This window comes from Mirounga angustirostris, unplaced genomic scaffold (genome assembly GCF_029215605.1).
Source record: "Mirounga angustirostris isolate CCGP_5_RB_7025 unplaced genomic scaffold, mMirAng1.0.hap1 SCAF_1, whole genome shotgun sequence".
NCBI classification, from domain to species: domain Eukaryota; kingdom Metazoa; phylum Chordata; class Mammalia; order Carnivora; family Phocidae; genus Mirounga; species Mirounga angustirostris.
Genome location: NW_026991709.1, coordinates 107567890 through 107588778, shown reverse-complemented (window position 1 = coordinate 107588778; position 20889 = coordinate 107567890). Strand labels below are relative to the sequence as shown.

Below are 20889 nucleotides of genomic sequence, written 5' to 3'. Positions count from 1 at the left end.
TGCTATTATGAAGGTAAAGATTTTCCTCTGTAATAAAGTGCTTCAGGATGATATGAACCCAGGAATCTAAATTTTTCTGCATAATATTGCAAAAGATTGTCATTGTGGTCATTTTGTATTGGGATTTTGACTGCCCAATGCCAGCAAGTTCCTGCTTATTCTTGAGAAGAACATGTGTTTTTGTATATGTGAGTGTTTGTGCATGTGTTCTTCATGCATTTTGAAGTTGAGATCCCAACACTGTAGGAAAGACATACAAATATGATTTTCTTTGTATTGTAACTGGAGAAGAGATCATATAAACAAATTGACCTAGGTTTGGAGCAGTATAGTCTCGTCTAGAGTCAAGGCCAAATAACTCAAACTTGGGAAGATGTACCATTCTTGGATTATGGTATGCAGTATCTCTGCATCTCATGACACCAGGGAGGATGCACTATTTGCGTTCTATTATAGTATGGTATATGATTGTCTAGTTGGGATCATAGCATGTGGCAGAGACTGGCTAGCTAGCTGTTCACCAAATTTACGTGTCTTCTTCATGTGCACAGATAGATATATTTCACAGTCTCTTTTGAAGTTAGGGATGGCTGTATACTGAGATGTCTCCAATGTAGCAGAAGCTGCAGTGGCTGAGGCGCTGTTCTTCTAGGCCATGCCTGGAGCAGTCCTTGCAGGATCCTCCATGCCCTTTCTCCTCCTGCCAGCTTAATACAGATGAGGGTAATGATCATAAAAAATGAAAAGGTGGAACTGCCAAATAGAAAGAGCCTAGACCCCTGAACCATATCTTGGAGGAGAAAGTCTCAACTGGTAGGGAACATTCATTTAACTGCTGCTGCTTTTCTTCAACTCTGTCTTCCAAATCTTGCACAAATGCCTCTCTCTGGCAGATGCTACACCTGGAACTTGCTGGCAAGAGAGACTGGAAAATATAGTTTTCAGGCTTCTAGCCTCTGTGATATATGGAAGACATTAGAAACATTGGGATTTTCCAAGGTATTAACAGAAAATAGATGCCAGAGGTAATTTTTTTCCTCAAGTTACAGGCTCCATAGAAAAACAATTAGGAAGTATGTAATTTAGTTAGTTACCAAGGAAATCCTTCCTATTTATTGAGTCAGATATAATATATCACCATCTCCACTGCTATCACCCTAATCCTAGCAAATATCTCTAACTCAGACTACTAAAATCGCCTCCTGTTTCTTCTGTAACTATATTTGTACTTGCGTAGTCTTTACCCCTTGATGACAACAGACAGTGGATTTTGTATTCAAATGTGTCATTCCTTTGTTCAGAACCTTCCAATCACTTCCCACCTCATTTAGAATAAGATTCAAAGTCCTACCTGGCCTGCAAGGCACTAATGATCTGTCTCCCTGCCCTTATCTGTCTTTATTTCTAATCACTTTTTCTCTTTCTCACTCATCTGCATTTACATTGACCTAATGGATGGTTTCACAAAATACAAAAGGCATACTCCCACTTCTGGGAACTTGATGTTCCCTTTGCCGGAACTATGATTTCCCTAGATACATAGTATGTTTTATCACTTTATTTGACTGATGAAACATTACCTTATCAGTGAAGCCTTTCCTAACTAAAGTGTTTGAAAAAGCACTCCTTCCATCATTGTCCCATTATTTTCATTTTTTTCTTATCATTTTTATTACCTCTGGTACCTACTTTCTGTCAATTTATTTAGTATTACCTGAGATATATACATGTATACATGTATGGTATGTAAATGTATATTGTGGACTTTAACCCCATCCAAAAAGAGGCCTCTCCCCTTTGGGGGAGGTTGCCTCTAAGCCCCCAAAACATGTCACTTTATAAGAGTCTGGGGCCGTAGATCAGCCAAATAGTAACAGTGTGATTTAGGGTAGGGGCTTTGTGTCATTCCTTATCAACTTGACTTCTTCAGGAGCTGGATATCAGTCATGTGAGTAGTGAACCTTGCTTACCTGTACTTCTACCATGATGGAGTCAACAAAGACTATGAACACCAAGATTCAAATGAGCTTTCTTTCTTGGCAATACTCCTTGTATGTTGTCTTACATTGATGTCTGGGAAAGTAATGCTGTCCATGACTCCATGGGGAGCAGAAAACAGAGGCTCCACATTTAGACCTTGTCTGAATTCTGTTGTATGTGCTTCTCCTCTTGGCTGATTTTAATCTATATCCTTTACCTGTAATGCACTATAACTGTGACAATACAGCTTTCTGTAAGTCCTGTGGGTCCTTCTAGGGAATTATGAAAACTGATAGTGGTTTGGGAGATATCCTAAACTTGCAGTTGGTGTCAGAAGTGAGGGAAGTCTTGTGTAGACTGTGTTCTCTAAATTTGCAGTTTGCTCAAACTCATTTATGTGTGTGTATGTGTTTTGATTTTGTTCACAGTCATAATTCTAAGTACCTAGAATAATTTCTAGCATATAGTAGGCATTCATTAAATGCTATAATGAATAAATTAATGAAAGTAGCTGAATAGAATAAACTAAGAGAAAATCTAATGAAATCCAATACTAAAGAACCATATTGAGAAAAGCTTCCAAGTAATGTATAACCAAATGATTTTTATTATATTCTGAATAATGCTATGGTCTTCAAAATGGTTACCTCTTTCAGTCACAACTCTTTGGGATTATACATGTGTTTATATTAACTGGGAGTCATAGATATTATGTCTTTTCAGTTTGTAGGAGTCACCACCAGATGGTGATATTTTTATTAGATAATAAGTAATTTTTGTCTTCAGATTCATCAGTTTATAGAGAAATCAACTATATGAAATATAGTACTTACTACTAATAAAATATAACAGGGTAAGCTATTTAAATATAGCACAAGATTTCTATAAGGGTATTTCCTATACCAGAAACACATTTTTATAATCATAATCCATTTAAAGAGTAAATACACTTTATACTGATGTCGCTTACTTACCCTTACTCTTTCTAAACGAGGACTGGGAGGAGCCATTCATGCTTAGTCATAGCCCCTATAGATTTTTCTTATAGCTTCAACTGCAATTGGCTTGGCTGACAACGACGACACAACAACAACGTGGGGCTCGATCCCAGGACCCTGACCTGAGCCGAAGGGAGATGCTTAACCGACTAAGCCACCCAGGCGTCCCTAATACAGCAGAACTTTTAAGTCAATTAGACTTGGTGTTCATAGTCTAATTAACTAATACAGTGTATAGTTGATTCAATAGCCAAGAGAAACTAAATGGAAGTATCCTAGTTTTTTTGTTTTGTTTTGTTTTTTTATTTTTCCAGTTCTCCCAGCATAGGCCCAAGTCCAGTGAAAAGAAAATAGTACACGAGAGGGAAAAAGGAGTATTACTGTCTTCCAGTCCAGTTCTTGTGCTCTTTAAATCTTGATTTACATCATCTTCTCCTATGCATTAAAGAGCTATGCCAGTTATAAAGGATTTATTTCTATTGAAATCTCTATTATTTTCTTTAGTTTTATTATGTTTCTGTTTCTAATTTCCTTGCAGTCAAAGATTATACTTTAAAGCAACAAAATCACCTTTCTCTTTCATAAAATTATACATGTTAATTTAATATATCAAAGCTTACCTTTTACAAAGCATTATTAGAATATTCAACTTTTGCTTTTATAACAGGCATTCAATGCCATTAATTTATAGTATTTGATTGATCAGGCCATTTGTCATTATGTTAAAATAGCCTTCCATTTGGGGGCACCTGGGTGGCTCAGTCTGTTAGGGAGCTGGCTCTTGATTTCAGCTCAGGTCATGATCTTAGGGTCTTGGGATTGAGCCCAGTTTACAGCAGAGTATTGGGCTCTGCACTCAGTAGGGAGTCTCCTTCAGGATTCTCTCTCTCCCTCTACCCGTCCCCCCGCTCTCTCTCTCTTTCTAAAATTAATAAATGAATCTTTTAAAGAAATAAAATAGCCCTCAATTTTAGGGATATATAAAAAGTCTTTTTAAATAAAATATATTTATAATGATAACATATTTGAATTTGAATTTATATGTTATGCATTATTTGAGGCCTGCTTTACAAACTTTACTAATGGCATTACCTTTGTTTCCCAAGCTTAGAAGAGGAGATATTGAGAGATTAGATGAGAGATAAAGTCCATTGAGATAATTACTTTGAAAATGAGTTCTTGATGGCAAAAAAAAAAAAAAAGATCTGAAGATGAAACAATCTGAAAGCCCATATCAAGTAATTTAGAATTCTGATTCAGTATAATAAAATAGAAACCAAAATAAATCATTTAAAAAAATAATTCACTCAGTCTGTAAATAGTAAATAAGATATGTGAGTGAGGTGTGGTGGTACACAAAGTCAAATACCACGTAAAATGTCAACTCAATAACTTTGGAAAATAAACATTTAAGTAATACATTTAATGTATGTTTAAAGAAAGATCAGAATAAAGCATTTTGAAGTAAAATCACTTTATAATTTTTGAAATATACATTACTGATACTCTGACAAGGTGATTCCTGCATTTTTGCAATGTAACACATTTTAAAATTAGTGTTGAAATGTATACCTTACACTCATTTAATAAAATATATTGAATTTGCTTGAGCTATACATACCTATGAGAAAAAAACTAATAAGCACCTAAAATTAGAACAATATTTTTACTAAAATTTTCTATACTTCAAGAATGCCTAAGAAAGTTTGCCAAGCGGCACCTGGGTGGCTCAGTCATTAAGCATCTGCCTTTGGCTCAGGTCATGATCCTAGGGTCCTGGGATCAAGTCCCGCATTGGGCTCCCTGCTCTGCAGGAAGCCTGCTTCTCCCTCTCCCCCTCCCTCTGCTTGTGTTCCTACTCTCTCTCTCTCTCAAGTAAATAAATAAAATCTTAAAAAAAAAGAAAAAAAGTTTGCCAAATCTGCAGCTTTAGAAACATACTTTTATTTTTTTACTTAGTGTATTTTCCTCTGCTTTACCCAAAACTTTGTTATCTAATTGAACATACCTCACAGAATTAATTTGGAAGTGCTTTTCCCCAATTTCCATTCAAATAAAACAATTCTAGAAATGATAATGTGTACATTTAAAACATTTCCAATAATGTTTGCGTTATGGATTACTAATTCACTTGTAACACAATATTTTGTTTCAAGGGAAGTCTTGACATAATGAAAAGATGAAAGGAGAATACTTACATTTAAGAGAGAAAGGAAGAAGAACATTTAGTAAGCAATTTGTACTTTACAGAAATGAAGGAAACAACTATTTACAGACTATGGGCATGCATGTTTCAAAGTCGGAAGCTAGCTAGTTTGCCATTTTACATGAAAATATATTTCCTAGACATGGATGTAAAGCTAAAGCAGTAGCCGTAATAAGCTTGTCTTGCTAGGCACATGTAGGCAAGTCTCTTTAAATACAACTCAGAGTTTTTCTACATTTCTTCCATTCTCAAAATACCTTCTTCCCCTTACGATAAAGGCCAGCGTTATGTGTTGAAGCATGAGATGTGAGCAAAATATTCATTGAACTTATGAGGGTGACCAACAGGCAAAAACATTAGTAAATGAGGCTGATATTTAATCTAGAAAACAGCTTTAGGAATCAGATAAGAAACGAATCTTTTAATTACCCCAGTGTGTGATCTACAGGTGATACATCAAAAGCACTTAAGTGTTTATGCTAGTTCCAGCTGCTTGCCCTAAAAACAGCTAACTACTAAATCTGTAGTGCTTATGTAAAGCAACAAGTAGGGAAATCACATAGCCTCAGGGCCAAATTGCGAGTTTAGCAGTTTGAACTTGCAGACCCGTTCTTGCCTTACTAGACCAAAGGAGCCCTAGTTGCCTTGCTTTCTTCCTCTCTTTTTCTATAAGCTTTGTTTAGCAACTGGATTTCCTCCTGGTAGCCATCCTTTTCCTGATGCTGCCTTCTACTGCTCCGCCTGTGTGCTTCAACGGTGTCCGGAATGGAGATGTTGATGTCACCACCGGGATGACTCGTGGGTAAAAAGAGAGAGTATGAGGCTGTTTCCCCTAAATCACAAGAAACAAATCTGTTTTCTTTCCGTGAGTAGCGCAGGGACGGAGACCTGACCTGCGTAGAGGACTGGCTGATGTTGCTAATGATTGACACGGTGTCCAAGGCTTCTTCGTTATCACAAATTTCAAGAACTTCCAAGTGTATTTTCACACTGGTGTCCGCAAATGTAGAGGGAGAATCTTCTGAGTTCGGCTCATGGCCAACGCTTTTGGATCGATAGACTTCTGTTTTCTTAGAGGCTGGGGTTATTTTTTGTCCTTCTGCACTTACCTCATAGGTAGAAAGAGATAGGGTTTTCCCCGTCGGTGCTTGGAGAGACACAGTCCCCTGGAATGCACACAAGGGAATGGCAAGGGCACCACCAGAACGCTGGGGACGAAAACAAAATTATTATTATTGAAAACTAGTTTCTGAAATTAGGACATTTAGAAATTCACTCCACTCATCAATATGGTAGAGTTTCTTCTATTTCAGACCCATTTCCCTAGAAACCTTGATCAATGGGATTTAAATTCTGCCATCAAAGCACTATAGCTCAGTTTCTCCCAGGTCAAATATAACATCTAAATGAGGACAATCAGGAACCTTTTTTTGAGGAAAGAGGACATATTCCCATAGTTTAAGGCAAAGTTTGTGTACTGATGGGGGCAGCAGTAGATGCTTCCAAAGGCAGAATATGGGCATAAAATCGAATGCATATTTATACTCTGGAATTGCTTTTATAGTTTTGTTACATTAAAAAGTTTGCATAGGTTGAAAGAAATGCAGACTGTGTTATCAAAATGCACTTTTTTTCCTGTTTAGTATGTCACAGAGAATGAATTGTGAAACTATGACTCAGATTAAGTATAAAGTATATTTCAGCTGTGAGGTTTGAGCATTCAGAAGAGGAACCAAATGTCGCCAGAACGGTGCTACACTGCTTACTTTTCCACGGAGAAATCACAGTCATTAAAGTAAATCCAATAATAGAGAACTCCCCCACATCTCTGCAAAAACTTTCTTGAAGGTTGGAACCTTTTATATTTTATTTAAAACTTCGTATGTTAAGATTTTTTAAAATCTGTACTCACCACTGATAAGCGCTTAAGAAATGAAAGAAAACAGACTAAATCTTATTATAGCCTGTATTTTATATTACTCATTCATATCTTCATACTTCCAGTTGACTTGTTTTCTTTTTTGATTACATGTTAGTCTCAGAAGATACCAAACTTCTGGAGCAATGCTCTCAAAGCTAGGTCCCCAAACTAGTGTCATCAGCATTATTTGATAACTTGTAAGAAATGCAGATTTTTGAGCCCTATCCTCGACCTACTGAATTAGAAACTTTGGGGCAATCTATTTGAGCAAGCCCTCCAAGTGATTCTGTTGCATTATAAGGTCTGCAATCCCTAACTAAAGAAATATTGTAGTCCAGAAAAAGAAGGGGAAGGAAAGTGGTTAACAGACACTTTTTATACGTGTGCCGATTACCTAAAAAGCTGAGTTACTAACTGGATTGCCTTAAATGTGTCTTTACAGGGGAATTGGCATGAGGGCTCATGGTATTTTGCCAATTTAGGATGATCAACCTTCCTGTTTGCCTATAACTATGCCAGCTTTAGCACTGAAATTCTTGCATCTCAGGAAACCTCTCAGTTCCAGAAAAACCAGGATAGCTGGTCACCCTATTTGCCTTGGGCATTTTGTATCTGGACCTAAGTGTGGCTGGAGGAAGCCTAGGACTACAATTTGGATTCTCTTCTACTAAGAGAAAATTTTAAGGGAGGATTTATCATGAGATTCATTCAGGTGCCTTCATGCCCAATTCTTTGAATTTAGGGACAATGAAAAATATAGTCTAGGGTGTGTAAGACATGTTACCAGTCTTTTCTAGTTATTCGCTACAGAGAAGTCTTGAATCCTCTTTATCCGTAAAGGGTCCTGGGAACCTAACTTTAGGGCCTTTTACCCTAAAGGGCTGAAAACTTTGAAAACTTACACTGTAAAATTCAGTTTACTCTTCTGCTGAAGCAAAAAACTTCACCAACTTCACATGTGTGACTGAAGCAGGAGAAACAGAGGAACAATACTTAGGTTCATTATTGTACCAAAGCATTGTTTGAGTGGTAGCAACTTTTTGGCAAAGGGGAAATGGCCTTCATTTATTTTTTATTTATCCATTCATTAAACATTTGCTGAGTATTACAGTAGTCCTCGCTATCCACATTTTCACTTTTCACAATTTCATTTACCCGCAATCAACTTTGGTCTAAAAGCAGGATCCTCCTTCTGCCCTATGGTTAGAAGGTCAGTAGTAACCTAACACTGTATCGCAGTGCTTATGTCCTTCATCTCACTTCATCTCATCATGTAGGCATTTTATCATCACAAGAAGAAGGGAATGAATATATAGTACAGTAAGATGTTTTGAGAGAGACAGAACACATTCACATAACTTTTATATACTGTTATAATTGTTCTGTTTTATTATTAGTTATTTCTGTTCATCTCTTACTGTGCCTCATTTATAAATTAAACTTTATCATAGGTATGTTTGTATAGAAAAAACATAGTATGTATTGGGTTTGGTACTAACAATAGTTTCAGACATCCATTGGGAGTCTTGGAATATATCCCCCATGGATAAGGGGTGAGTACTGTTTGTGCAAGATTCTGAACTTGCATTGGGTATACAAGTGTACTATGTCTACATTCAAAGACCTTGCAGATATAATTGGGTGACAAAAGCATGTAAGAAAGAAAATAAAATTTTAGTTCCAACTATTTTAGTAGAGATAGGAACCAAGCTCTATGGAGTCCAGGAATGACCACTTTTGGTAAAGAGATTTCATACAGGGGTGGCATTTGAAATTGATCTTAAGAATTAAGAAAAGATTTACAGTTTTTTTTAAAAGCGTTGCTTTCTGAGTGGTAAGTCATGAGTGGAAGAGCCAAATTAAAAACTTCCCATCTTGAGAAAAATTTTATCAAAGACAGAAATTTCTGTTTTTTTAAATAAAATTGGACTGAAATATTTAGTCAGAAAATTTGTCATTTAATAATGTGGATTATAAACACAACCTCCTTCATTCTGAGAACTAGTAATGTAAAAGCTGGACTTCCTTACATTATACTTTATTGCAAGAAGAAAAAACAACCCATCTCAGTACTTAAAAAATTATTTTTTCTTTGACATAATATACTGTGTAAACAAAGTCCGATGGAGTATACTAGTTTAAAAAAGAAAAAATGGATGAGAAAACTGAGTTATCAGACAGTACTCAGCAGTATTGGCATGTCTGTCTTAAAAGAACCTTCACTAGAGCATCAACAGTATAACCATGTCTTTATCTGTACCAACTCGCATCACTGGTGAGGAGCTAATATAAAAGCAAATGTGATAGGGCACCTGGGTGGCTCGGTCATTAAGCATCTGCCTTTGGCTCAGGTCATGATCCCAGGACACTGGGATCGAGCCCCGCATCGGGCTCCCTGCTCAGCGGGGAGTCTACTTCTCCCTCTCCCACGCCCCACTGCTTGTGTTCCCTCTCTCGCTGTGTCTCTCTCTGTCAAATAAATAAATAAAATCTTAAAAAACATGTGATAAAGAATTTTTTCATCTGATATTATACATCCACATAATGCAGATTTCAATAACTCTCTCATGCTAACTTTACTTAAATGTACAAACAAGCTTTACTGAGTTATCAAATGACATCTCATTAAAATTGGCATTTGAGAATTGCATAGTGCCAGAGTTTAACTAAGTATGAAATTTGTTATTCTGAAATAATACACAAAGTCTTGAGTTATCAAAATTACACTGTGAGGGACATCTGGGTGGCTCAGTCGGTTAAATGTCAGACTCAGTTTTGGCTCAGGTCATGACCTCATGGGTTGTGAGATCAAGCCCTAGAGTCCCACGTTGGGCTCCATGCTCAGCAGGATGTCTGCTTAAAGATTTCCTCCCTCTGCTCCTCCCCCCTCTTGCACGCACCTGGGTCTGTGCTGTCTCTCTCTCTCTCAAATAAATAAATAAATCTTTTAAAAAAATTACACTGTGTAACATTCTTATTCAAAGGGATAGTCTCCATTTGACAGTCACAGAAGTAAAAACACAGAAACAGATTATATAGAAGCAGATCTGAGTGTACATCTTTGCACTATTCAAAATTGACATGTTAATTTCAGCAAAATGGTACTGTCACTTTAAGCCAATTTAACAATTTTAATGTTACTGGTTATGAAAGTATTTAATGTATAAATTTGTTTTGGTTTTAGATTTGTATAAGAAACTATAAATGTAAGGAGTTTTACCAAATATTGTTTGTATATCTTTAAGCAAAATCATAAAAATTTGATTTGACAGTAAGATTCATAGATTTTTTCTTTCCTTTCAGAGAGACCTATTATTTAAGTTAAAGAAACATTCCTCCAGGTGCGGGAAAACGAGAGCTTGAATGAAGGGAGAAGTAAAGGGATAGAGATTCAGGGAGATATCTAACAATTTGTGTAAAATCAACAGAATTTCCACCTCTTTTAGGATATGGAGGGCAGACTAAAATGGAGAGAGATGAGGAGCAAGAGAACAGACTAACTGAACCACTATTATGTATTAGGACTGGGTCAGCTGGTAGGTCTATAGCAATGGAATGAAGAGGCTGTCATATCTTGAGTTCATAGAATACACAAATACCAACCTCATAAACAATTGCATTTCCATGTGACTCGTGCTACAATAGATCCAGGCTGGAGAATTTTAAGAATATGGAATAAAAGCACTTAACCTAGGTAGAGTGAGGGAAAAGGAGACCTGGGCAAGATTCAGTTTTTATAGATGAAAAGAAATGCTTGATATCAGTGCTATTATTTAGCATTGTTCTAGAGGTCCTAGCTAGACAATAGTCAAGAAATATTGAGCAGGGTGCACCTGGGTGGCTCAGTCATTAAGCGTCTGCCTTCAGCTCAGGTCATGATCCCAGGGTCCTGGGATCGAGCCCCACATCAAGCTCCTTGCTCTGGGAAGCCTGCTTCTCCCTCTCCCACTCCCCCTGCTTGTGTTCCCTCTCTCGCTGTGTCTCTGTCAAATAAATAAAATCTTAAAAAAAAAAAAAAAAGAAAGAAATATTGAGCAGGAAGAAATAATATTATCATTTTCATGTGAAAATGTTGTCTACTTAGAAATTCTAAAGAAGGGACTCTAAAAAAGGACTAATTTGGGAGTTTTGCAAGGTTGCTAAATTGTAGGTAAATGTTAAGACATCAATAGCAGTAACCAATTAAAAAATATATTTTAAAAAGGTCCACTCAAAATAGTAACAAAATTATAGAAATATGTAAGAACAGTATGAAAAAAACACTATAATAAAAGAAACCCTGAATAAATAGGAGACAAAAGAAACTGTCTCCACATGGAAAAACGCTATTGTAAACCTGGCTATTTTATTTTATTTTATTGATTTAATACAATTTTAATAAACTTAATAGAATACCAATGGAATTTTACTTTAGAACATGAAAAGTTCCTCCTAAGATTTATCTGCAAGAATAAATGCTTATGTATAACCAAGAAATTTTGGAAACAGACTAATAAGGTAGATTTATAAACATAATATGAAGCTACAGTAATTAATACAGGTTGTTAATAGAAAGACATAATAAATTAAGCAGTCAAGAAACAAAATATAGTATATCACAAAGATGTCATTTCAAAATAAGAAAGGAATCAAATGGCTTTCCATTACAAAATTAAATTCGATTCCTTTTCATGTTATATGCAAAAATAATTTCTTGAGTCTTAATAATGGTTTTAAAATGCTGTGTGAAAAAGACCTTTACAAATCTGGAATGAAAATCAGAAATGTTAAAAGAGGGACAGATTTGATTGCAGAAAAATTGAAAATGTCTATGTAGAAATATATGCTGAAAGCAAAGGTAAAAAACAAATGGCATCCCAGGAGAAAATATTTGCAGAATACATAGGGCAAAGTTTAATCGTTATAATATAGAGAGTTTCTCCAAATCAATGAGATAAACATCCCTGGAGAAAAAAGGAAGTGGGCAAAGCAATTAGAGGGAGAACTACATAGGGTGCCTGGGTGGCTCAGTTGGTTAAGCATCTGCCTTCGGCTCTGGTCATGATCCCAGGGTCCTGGGATCCAGCCCCTCATCAGGCTCCCTGCTCAGCGGGGAGCCTGCTTCTCCCTCTTCCTCTGCCTGCCACTCCCCCTGCTTGTGCTCTCTCTCTCTGCCAAATAAATAAATAAAATCTTTAAATAAATAAATACATAAATAAATATATAAATAAATGAAGAACTACAAGCGGAGAATAAACACGTGGAAACATATTCAATTTCACCAATAATCAAAAATATGTAAGTAAAAACAGTGGGTCATTTTTAGCATCTCAGATTGCCCTCCACAAAAAAGAGAGAGAGAGAGAAATGAAGAAATAAAATGATAGATACCATCTTTAGAGTACATTTTGATTATATTTGATTATAAAATAAAACTACATATACTTACCAGCAATCCTATTTCTGTGAGTCAGTTCCACCACCAAATATCAACGCATACTATTGTTTATTTCAGCACTGTTGTAAGTCCCCAAATAGAAATAACCTAAATGTACTGGAAAACTGTCTTGAAAGAATGAAGTAAAGCTGTAAGTTCTGCCTGGGTAAAATAATTTCGATACACTTTGAGTGATAATAGCAAGTTACAAAACAATATGTAAAGTATGATCCAGTTTTCTTGTAGAAAAAGATCTCCCAGAACACGACTCAACAAATTATACATGTGTAGGAATAAAAGATATATAGACACACAGCACACATATATATTCTAGGCACAGAAAAGATCTGAAAGGCTACATTCCAAACAATTATTTCCTCTGAAAGTGGATGGGGGAGAACTTCAACGTTTATGTTTTATATATCTAAATTGTTCAATGATGATGATGATTTTGCTTGTGGAAGTTTTATCAGGTAATAAAGGAGGCAGAATGCAAAATATTACTAGAAGGGCATCCAGCGTGTGGGGTAGGGTACTAAGTGTGTGTTGCCTATGATGATACCTCAGAGTTCAGTTTGGTAGTCACTTTGGAGTTTGTGCTGCATTTGGGGTTTGTGAATCAACAGTGCATTTTGGGTTTGTGCTATTTTTAGGTTAGAAGTGAGGAAACAAGGTAGGTGCAGGGTACTGTCTCAAAATTTTGCCCTTATAGTTTGATTGTTTAGAATAAGAGTCCCAATTGGAGTATAGTTTATTTTCTGTTCGAATTTTTTAAAGAGTAGCAAATGGCACTTTTGACAAGAAAAATAAATATTTTAAATTATCAGAAAGGAAAAGGATCACCTGGTCCTAAGCAGACAAAATAAAGTGACCAGGGTCTGTAATGAGTCAGATTCTCCTCACTAATTTTACTGCAAAAACTATTATAAACATTTGAGTCCAACAATCTGTCAATGTAAACATTAAGTTCCAATAAAGAATCCCACTTCAGAAAAAAAATATTATGTAATTTGAGTTACAAACTACAATGTAATCCACAGATTTGAAAGCCATTCATAAAGTTGAAGAATAATTACAAAATGAGACTAAAAGTAAAAGGCATTAAATCTTAAGTGAAAATTAATATTAATTGTGAAAAGATAAAACAAAAAAAAAACCATTATTATTGATTTAATTTATCTTCATCTTTGTACTGGGTTGACTAGTGTGTCCCCTCCAAAATTTGCATCTACCTGTACCTTATGAATATGATGTTATTTGGAAATAGGGTCTTTTCAAACATAAACTCATATGAGGTCATAGTGGATATGGGTGGGCCCTAATCCAGTGACTGGTAACCTTTTAAGAAAAGAGAAATTTGGATACAGACTCACATAGATGGAAGATGGCCATGTGAAGAAGGAGACGGCACTTGGAGTTATTCTATTGTAAACCAAGAAAGGATAGCCCTGCTGACACCTTGACTTTGAACTTCTGTCTTCCAGAAATACGGGACAATAGATTTCTGTTGTTTTAAACTATCCTAAGTTTGTAGTAATTTGTTACAGCAGCCCTAGGAAATTAATATAGTGTTTTGTGCAAACACATAATGAAACATTTGCAAAGCTCTGCAACTGCCCGTTTTCTTCTGGAGACTGGAACAACTGCATGGCATTTTTGTCAAATCCACATAGAATGTAATCTCCAGGGAAAGGAACATTTTCTTGTGGGTCTTTATTTTCTCTACCATCTATACCAGTGCCTGACACATCGTAGGCCCTCAAAAAATACTTGTTGAATGAATAAATGTGTGCATAAATGAATGAATATGCAACATTGACCTTGTAGATTTTTTAGATTCCATATTTTAATTTCCTAAAGCAGAAAAAATAAGATCGTCTTTCAAAAGTATTGCTATTTAATTTAATATTATTTAACAGCCCTATATAATAAATGATGATAATTACAAATGCATCAGAAGGTGATATTAGAACATACCCTTTTTATAAAAATGAAATAGAATATTATAGGACCGAATTGTATGTGAACTTTTACTGCATGATAAAAAAAAATGGTAAGATTCAGAGAGCATAAAACTAGTCATTTCATAGTCTCTGCTTTCTTTCCATTTAAAAGTCTGTGAATTAGCATATGCTGTCAGGAATAATGATAATCCATTATTGCTGTACTCCTGAGCGTAGGTGGCTGGGAGCTTTTTTATTTGAAAATGAAAAGCAGTCTCTAAACCTCACAAATACTTCAGGAAGAGAGAGCATGCCATGTAAACACATTAGCACAAATAATCCGCTCTGATAATTGATTAAGACTTACTGACCTTGGGCATATTGAACTTTTTATTTCCTCACTATAAGCCTCTAGGTGAATTCAGGGTGAAATTATAATATAAAAGAGTTGCTCCAAATTTCTCTCCTAACAAGGTGAGGTATTGTGTTATCTGAATCATTCAACTTAGGAAAGACATATTATAACATGTAAAATCATAGCACTTAACCAGAAACCACAGAGTTCTGATTTCTCATTTTATAAAGGGAGAATTGACAGCGGGAGAGGTGAAGCCACTTTCCTGGGGTCACGCAAGTAATAGTAGTAGGACAGGTGTCTCTGCCCAGTTAAGTGCTCTTTTCCAATGTACCATGTTGTAACTTTAAAATAAATCTGCTTTATCCAGGAGTAGATCATGGGTTTTCTGCCCTGGAAGCTAGAATTCTATCACTAACTCATGAATAACCCAAGTGACTGACAATTTTAATCTAAATTAAAATCATATAGATGATCTTTAGGTTATTTAGGTGACTTTTAGGCATCTAAAAGTACAGACATTGAGAAATTAAGACAAAGAGACCATCTAAGATGGTTTAGGGGAGAAGAGTCAAAGACACTAAAAACAAACAAAAATAACAGGGAGAATGAGAACTTTGTGAGAAAAACAATAAACTGTAGTTTTAATAATATTTTTGGAATCTTATTTAAAACTGAGACTGCAATATTTTCATATATTCAACATCTAAAATATTCCTTGTGTCATCTTGCCACCTTTATTTAAATGTTTAGTACACTAGAATAAGGACACATGAATTACTCAAGGAAAAGAGAGTAAGGGCAAGAAAATAAGGGCCTTTATAAAGAGCACCATGTATCATAGAAAGTGCTAGGTGTTTTAACACATGTCCCATTAAATCCTCACAAATCTTCAAACTGCAAATTAAGTGCTTTTTTTTTAAATGATGAAAAGTTTCACAACTGAATAACAAATTTAGGATTGATATTCATCATAACAAATATTTACTGATTCTACTAAACACAAGCCATATATCAGACTTCTTATTAAGCACTTTATATTTTCTTACTTGATTTTCATATCAACCTCATAAAATAGAGATACTCATTATCCCAATTTTATAGATAACATAACTGAGTCATGAGGATATAAGTAGGTAATGGCATAGTCAAATCCAAATCCAGGATTATCTGTCTCAAACCCTCTGCTCTTAGCCATTCTGCTACTTCAAAGCATGATGTTTGTGATAAAATATGAATAATACCTCATTCTCCTAATCCAGTTAGAACCCACTATGTCCTGTGGGAACAAGGGGAGGTGGGATTAATTCATTCATGCTAGGAAGTGAAAGGAGTAATTTGAGAGGATACTTGAGAAAATGGTTTCTAAATAGGGTCCTAAAAGATAATTTCAGTAGGCAGAAAATAAGAAAAATGTATTCCAGAATGAGGGACTAGTAAGAGCAAAGGCAAATGGAATTTGGGGGGAATGACATAGTACAAGGAAATGAGACTAGAAATAGAGGTGGACCTGGGGCAAAGAACCCTGTACACCAGGGTAATGAGTTTTGATTATATTCCATAGGCAAGGATGAAATGATTTTTGTTTTCACATTTATGGAAAGGAAAGAAATTAAGATATATGGAAGTCTTCTATGTGCAGGCAGTGCACTTGGCACTTTACATGTGAAATCTAATTTAATACAATAATCTATAAGGGAGATAAAATTATTTCCATTTTACAGATAAGCTATGGAGAGGTAAACCAACTTGCTTAGGTTATAAACAAAGTTAAGTTTTGAACTGTGATCTTAGCTCAGATTCCACATGTTTTCCACTATCCCACTTAAAGTCTAAGAAGATAATGGGGGACCCTGTGAAAGATGGATTGGAGGAAGGGGACCATGGTGTCAGGGAGACACGTTAGCAGGTTTTTTAAATCATTGTGTGCAAAAGGAAAGGGAATCTGAGTATCAATACTGGTAAAAGAAATGACAAATGTGGGATGGACTCTAGGGGAGTTGCAAAGGCAAAATTTGAGACTGGGGAGGGTCATGATAAAATATTGCATGATAAAATAATCACATACACCTGCTGTAGAACTCAGTTGAGTCACTATTGCTATAATCCTTACTCTCTAAGTCTCAGTTTCTCATTTCTAAAATTTAAAGAATAAGTGAGTTAATGGATGTAAAATGATTCACTGAGTGTTTCACACAAAGTGCTCCATAAGCATTAGCCATTAGGTATTATTAGGAAGTGAGTAAGAGAGAGAAATCCACGATGTCTTTGAGATTTCTAGTGCTAGGATCTAGTACCAGTAATTGAGAAAAAGAGCTTAGGAGGATGTACATAATATAATGCTACTTTTGCAGTCTTCATCTCCTAAGCAGGCAGTATATTCCTCTGCAGTATTTTATCCTAATGGTCTAAATATGCTAAATAAAAGCCAGAGATTACCAGAATGGATTAAAAACATGACAACTACATACTGTCTACGAGAAACTCACTCCAAATATAATGCTATAGGCAGGCTGAAAGTTGAAAGATTGAAAAAGATATAGCATGCAAATATCAATCAAAGGAAAGCAGAACTGGCTATATTAATATCAGATAAGATAGACTTCAGAGCAAAGAATATTACAAGAGACAGGGAGGATTATTTTAGTAATGATAAGAAGATCAGTCTCCCAAGAAGATACAGCAATCCTAATTGTGTATACACCAAACAACAGAGTTGCAAAATACGTAAGCAAACTGATAGAACTGAAAGTAGAGAAAGTCAAGTTCACAATTACAGCTAGAGACATTACTACCCTTCTCTTAATAATTAATAGAACAGGGGCGCATGGGTGGCTCAGTCGTTAAGCGTCTGCCTTCGGCTCAGGTCATGATGCCAGGGGCCTGGGATCGAGTCCCACATCGGGCTCCCTGCTCGGCGGGAAGCCTGCTTCTCCCTCTTCCACTCCCCCTGCTTGTGTTCCTGCTCTCGCTATCTCTCTCTCTGTCAAATAAATAAATAAAATCTTTAAAAAAAATAATTAATAGAACAGTTAAACAGAAATTCAGCAAGAATATAGGAAAATACCATCAACTAACATGATCGAATCAACATTTACAGAAAATTTTATAGAAAGAAAGACTTTTATTTATAGAAAACCATCTAACAAGAGCAGAATACAGATTATTTCCATGGAACATATACCAAGATAGATCATATCTGGGACATAAAATAAATCTCAATAAATTTAAAAGAATTAAAATTATACAAAATGTGTTCTCTAGCCACAGTGGATTCAAGATAGAAATAAATAATAGATAATAGGAAAATCTCCAAACCTCTGAAAAGTAAAGACACTTCTAAATAATCCATGAGTCAGAAAGTCTTAAGGGAAAAAAAAATACGTTGAACTGAATGAAAATGAAAATACAACATAATCAAAATTTGTGAGATGCATCTAAAGCAGTGCTGAAAGGGAAATTTAAGGCACTAAGTGCACACATTAGAAAAGAGGAATAGTCTCAAGTCAATAATGTAAGCTCCTGCCTCAATAATCTAGAAAAATAAGAGCAAAATAAAATCCGAGCAAGAATAAGGGAAGAAATCCTCAGGATGAGAACCGAAATCAATGGAATTGAAAACAAAATAATAGAGAAAAACAGTGAAGCAAAGAACTGTTTTTTTTTTAAACAGATTAATAAAATTGGCAAACCTCTAGCAACAGTGACAAAGAAAAAAAGAAGACAGAAATTACCAATATTGGGAATGAAATGGGATATCACCACAGTCTGTGCAGAAGATAAGGGAATACTATAAAGAACTTTACACATTTAAATTTGACAACTTAGAAGAAATGGACCAATTTCTTATAAAACACGAACTATTAACAATACACCCAATATAAAATAAATAATTTGAATAGCCCTATAACTGTTAGGGTAATTGAATTCATAATTTTAAAATTCTCAAAAAGAAATCACCAGGCCCAGATGGTTTCACTGGAGAAATCTGCCAAACATTTAAAGGAGAATTAATATAAATTCTACACAATCTCTTCCTGAAAATAAAGATGCAACACTTCTCAAATGAAGGTAGTTTTGCCTTGTTACTAAAACTAGACAGACAGTACAAACAAAAATAAAGGCAAAAAAAACCCCCAACACTACAGGGCGCCTGGGTGGCTCAGTCGTTAAGCGTCTGCCTTCGGCTCAGGTCACGATCCCAGGTTCCTGGGATCGAGTCCCACATCGGGCTCCCTGCTCTACAGGAAGCCTGCTTCTCCCTCTCCCACTCCCCCTGCTTGTGTTCATGCTCTCGCTCTCTCTCTGTCAAATAAATAAAATCTTTAAAAAACAAACAAAAACACTACAGATCTGTATTACTTATTAATATAGATGCAAATATCCTTTTTAAAAAAATATTTATTTGACAGAGAGAGAGAGAAAGAGAGAACACAAGCAGGGAGAGTGGCAGGCAGAGGGAGAGGGAGAAGCAGGCTTCCCGCTGAGCTGAGCAGGGAGCCCGACATGGGGCTCAATCCCAGGACCCTGGGATCATGACCTGAGCCGAAGGCAGACGCTTAACCGACTGAGCCACCCAAGCGCCCCTAGATGCAAATATCCTTAACAAACATTAGCAAAGGGAATTCAGCAGTCAATTAAAAAAATTGTATTCCATGATTAAGTGGGGTTTATTCTAGAACTGCAATGCTAATTTCAATATTCAGAAATAAGCTGATGTGATCCACCATATTAATAGGCTAAAGAAGAAAAATCACATGATTATATCAATTGATATAGAAAAACGACTTGACAAAATTCAACATCCATTCATGATAAAAGTAGCAATAGAGAGTAAATGTCTCACTTTGATAAAGAGCATCTCTAAAAACCCTCCAACTAACGTTATACTTAATGGTGAGAGATTGCTTTCCCTTAAGATCAGGAACAAGGTTAGGATGTCAGTTCTTACCACTTCTTTTCAACATATTGCTGCAGGGTACCTGACTGGTTCAATAGGTTAAGCATCTGCCTTCGGCTCAGGTCATGATCTCAGGGTCCTGAGATGAAGCCCCACATCAGGCTCCCTGCTCAGCTCAGCAGGAAGCCTTACCTCCCTCTCCCTCTGCCTACAGCTCCCACTGCTTGTGTTCTCTCTCTCTCTCTGTCAAATAAATAAACAAAATCTTAAAAAAAAAAAATATTGCTGGAACTTTTAGTCAGTGCAATAGTAAAGAAAAGGAAATCAAGAGTAGATCAGAAAGGAAGAACTAAAACTGCAGGTGACATGATTGGCCTATGTAGAAATTTTCAAAGAATACAAAAATTCCTAGAACTAACAAATGAACTAATCAAGTTTACCTGCAAGTTAAACATTGTATTTCTATATAGTAGCAATGAACATATGGACATCAAAATAAAAAAATACAGTACCATTTACAATTGCTCAGAAAACTGAAATACTTAGGTGTTAGTGTAACAAGACCTGTGTAGGACATATAAGCTAAAATCTACATGAAGGAAACCAAAGATGTAAATAAATGGAGAGACATGTATGTGGAATAGAAGACTCAATATAGTAAAGATGTGAGTTCTTTCTAAATTGATATATAGGTTTAATGTAATTCCTTTTAAAATCCCATCAAGATTTTTTTTGCAGATATAGACATGATTATTCAAAAATTTGTATGAAAAGGCAAATGAACTAGAGTACTAGTAAACTTATTTTGAAAAAATGAATATAGTGGGAGTAATCAGTCTACCTAACTTCAATATAGCTATGTTAATCAAGACTATGCTGTTGGTGGAGAGAGAATGACAGAACCTAGAATAGAAGACCCACACAAATATGCCCAACTGCTTTTAGACAAATGTGCAAAAACAATTCAATAGAGGAAAGATAGCCTTTTCAATAAATGGTGTTAGAGCAATTGGACATCTATAGGCAAACAAAAAACCTAGAACTAAGTTAAATATTTTATTCAAAAGTTACCTCAAAATGGATCACAGTCTTAAATGTAAAACTGTAAAACTTTTACTAAAAACATAGGAGAAAATCTTTGAGATCTAAGGCTAAGAAAAGAGTTCTTAG

At 35.6% G+C, this 20889-nt stretch overlaps 1 protein-coding gene and 1 long non-coding RNA gene across 2 annotated transcripts in view; one reads left to right on the top strand and one right to left on the bottom strand.

Moving 5' to 3' along the window:
• The window catches only part of LOC123863695 (uncharacterized), a 117326-nt gene that overhangs the window by 8080 nt on the left and 88357 nt on the right, over positions 1–20889 (top strand). The gene's annotated exons all lie outside the window — the stretch shown is intronic.
• Positions 5805–20889, bottom strand: part of GPR149 (G protein-coupled receptor 149) — a 64044-nt gene continuing 48959 nt past the window's right edge. Inside the window, exon 4 of the mRNA XM_064577082.1 lies at positions 5805–6392. Within this exon, the coding sequence (XP_064433152.1) occupies positions 5805–6392 (588 nt within the window). The remainder of the gene's footprint in view (positions 6393–20889) is intronic.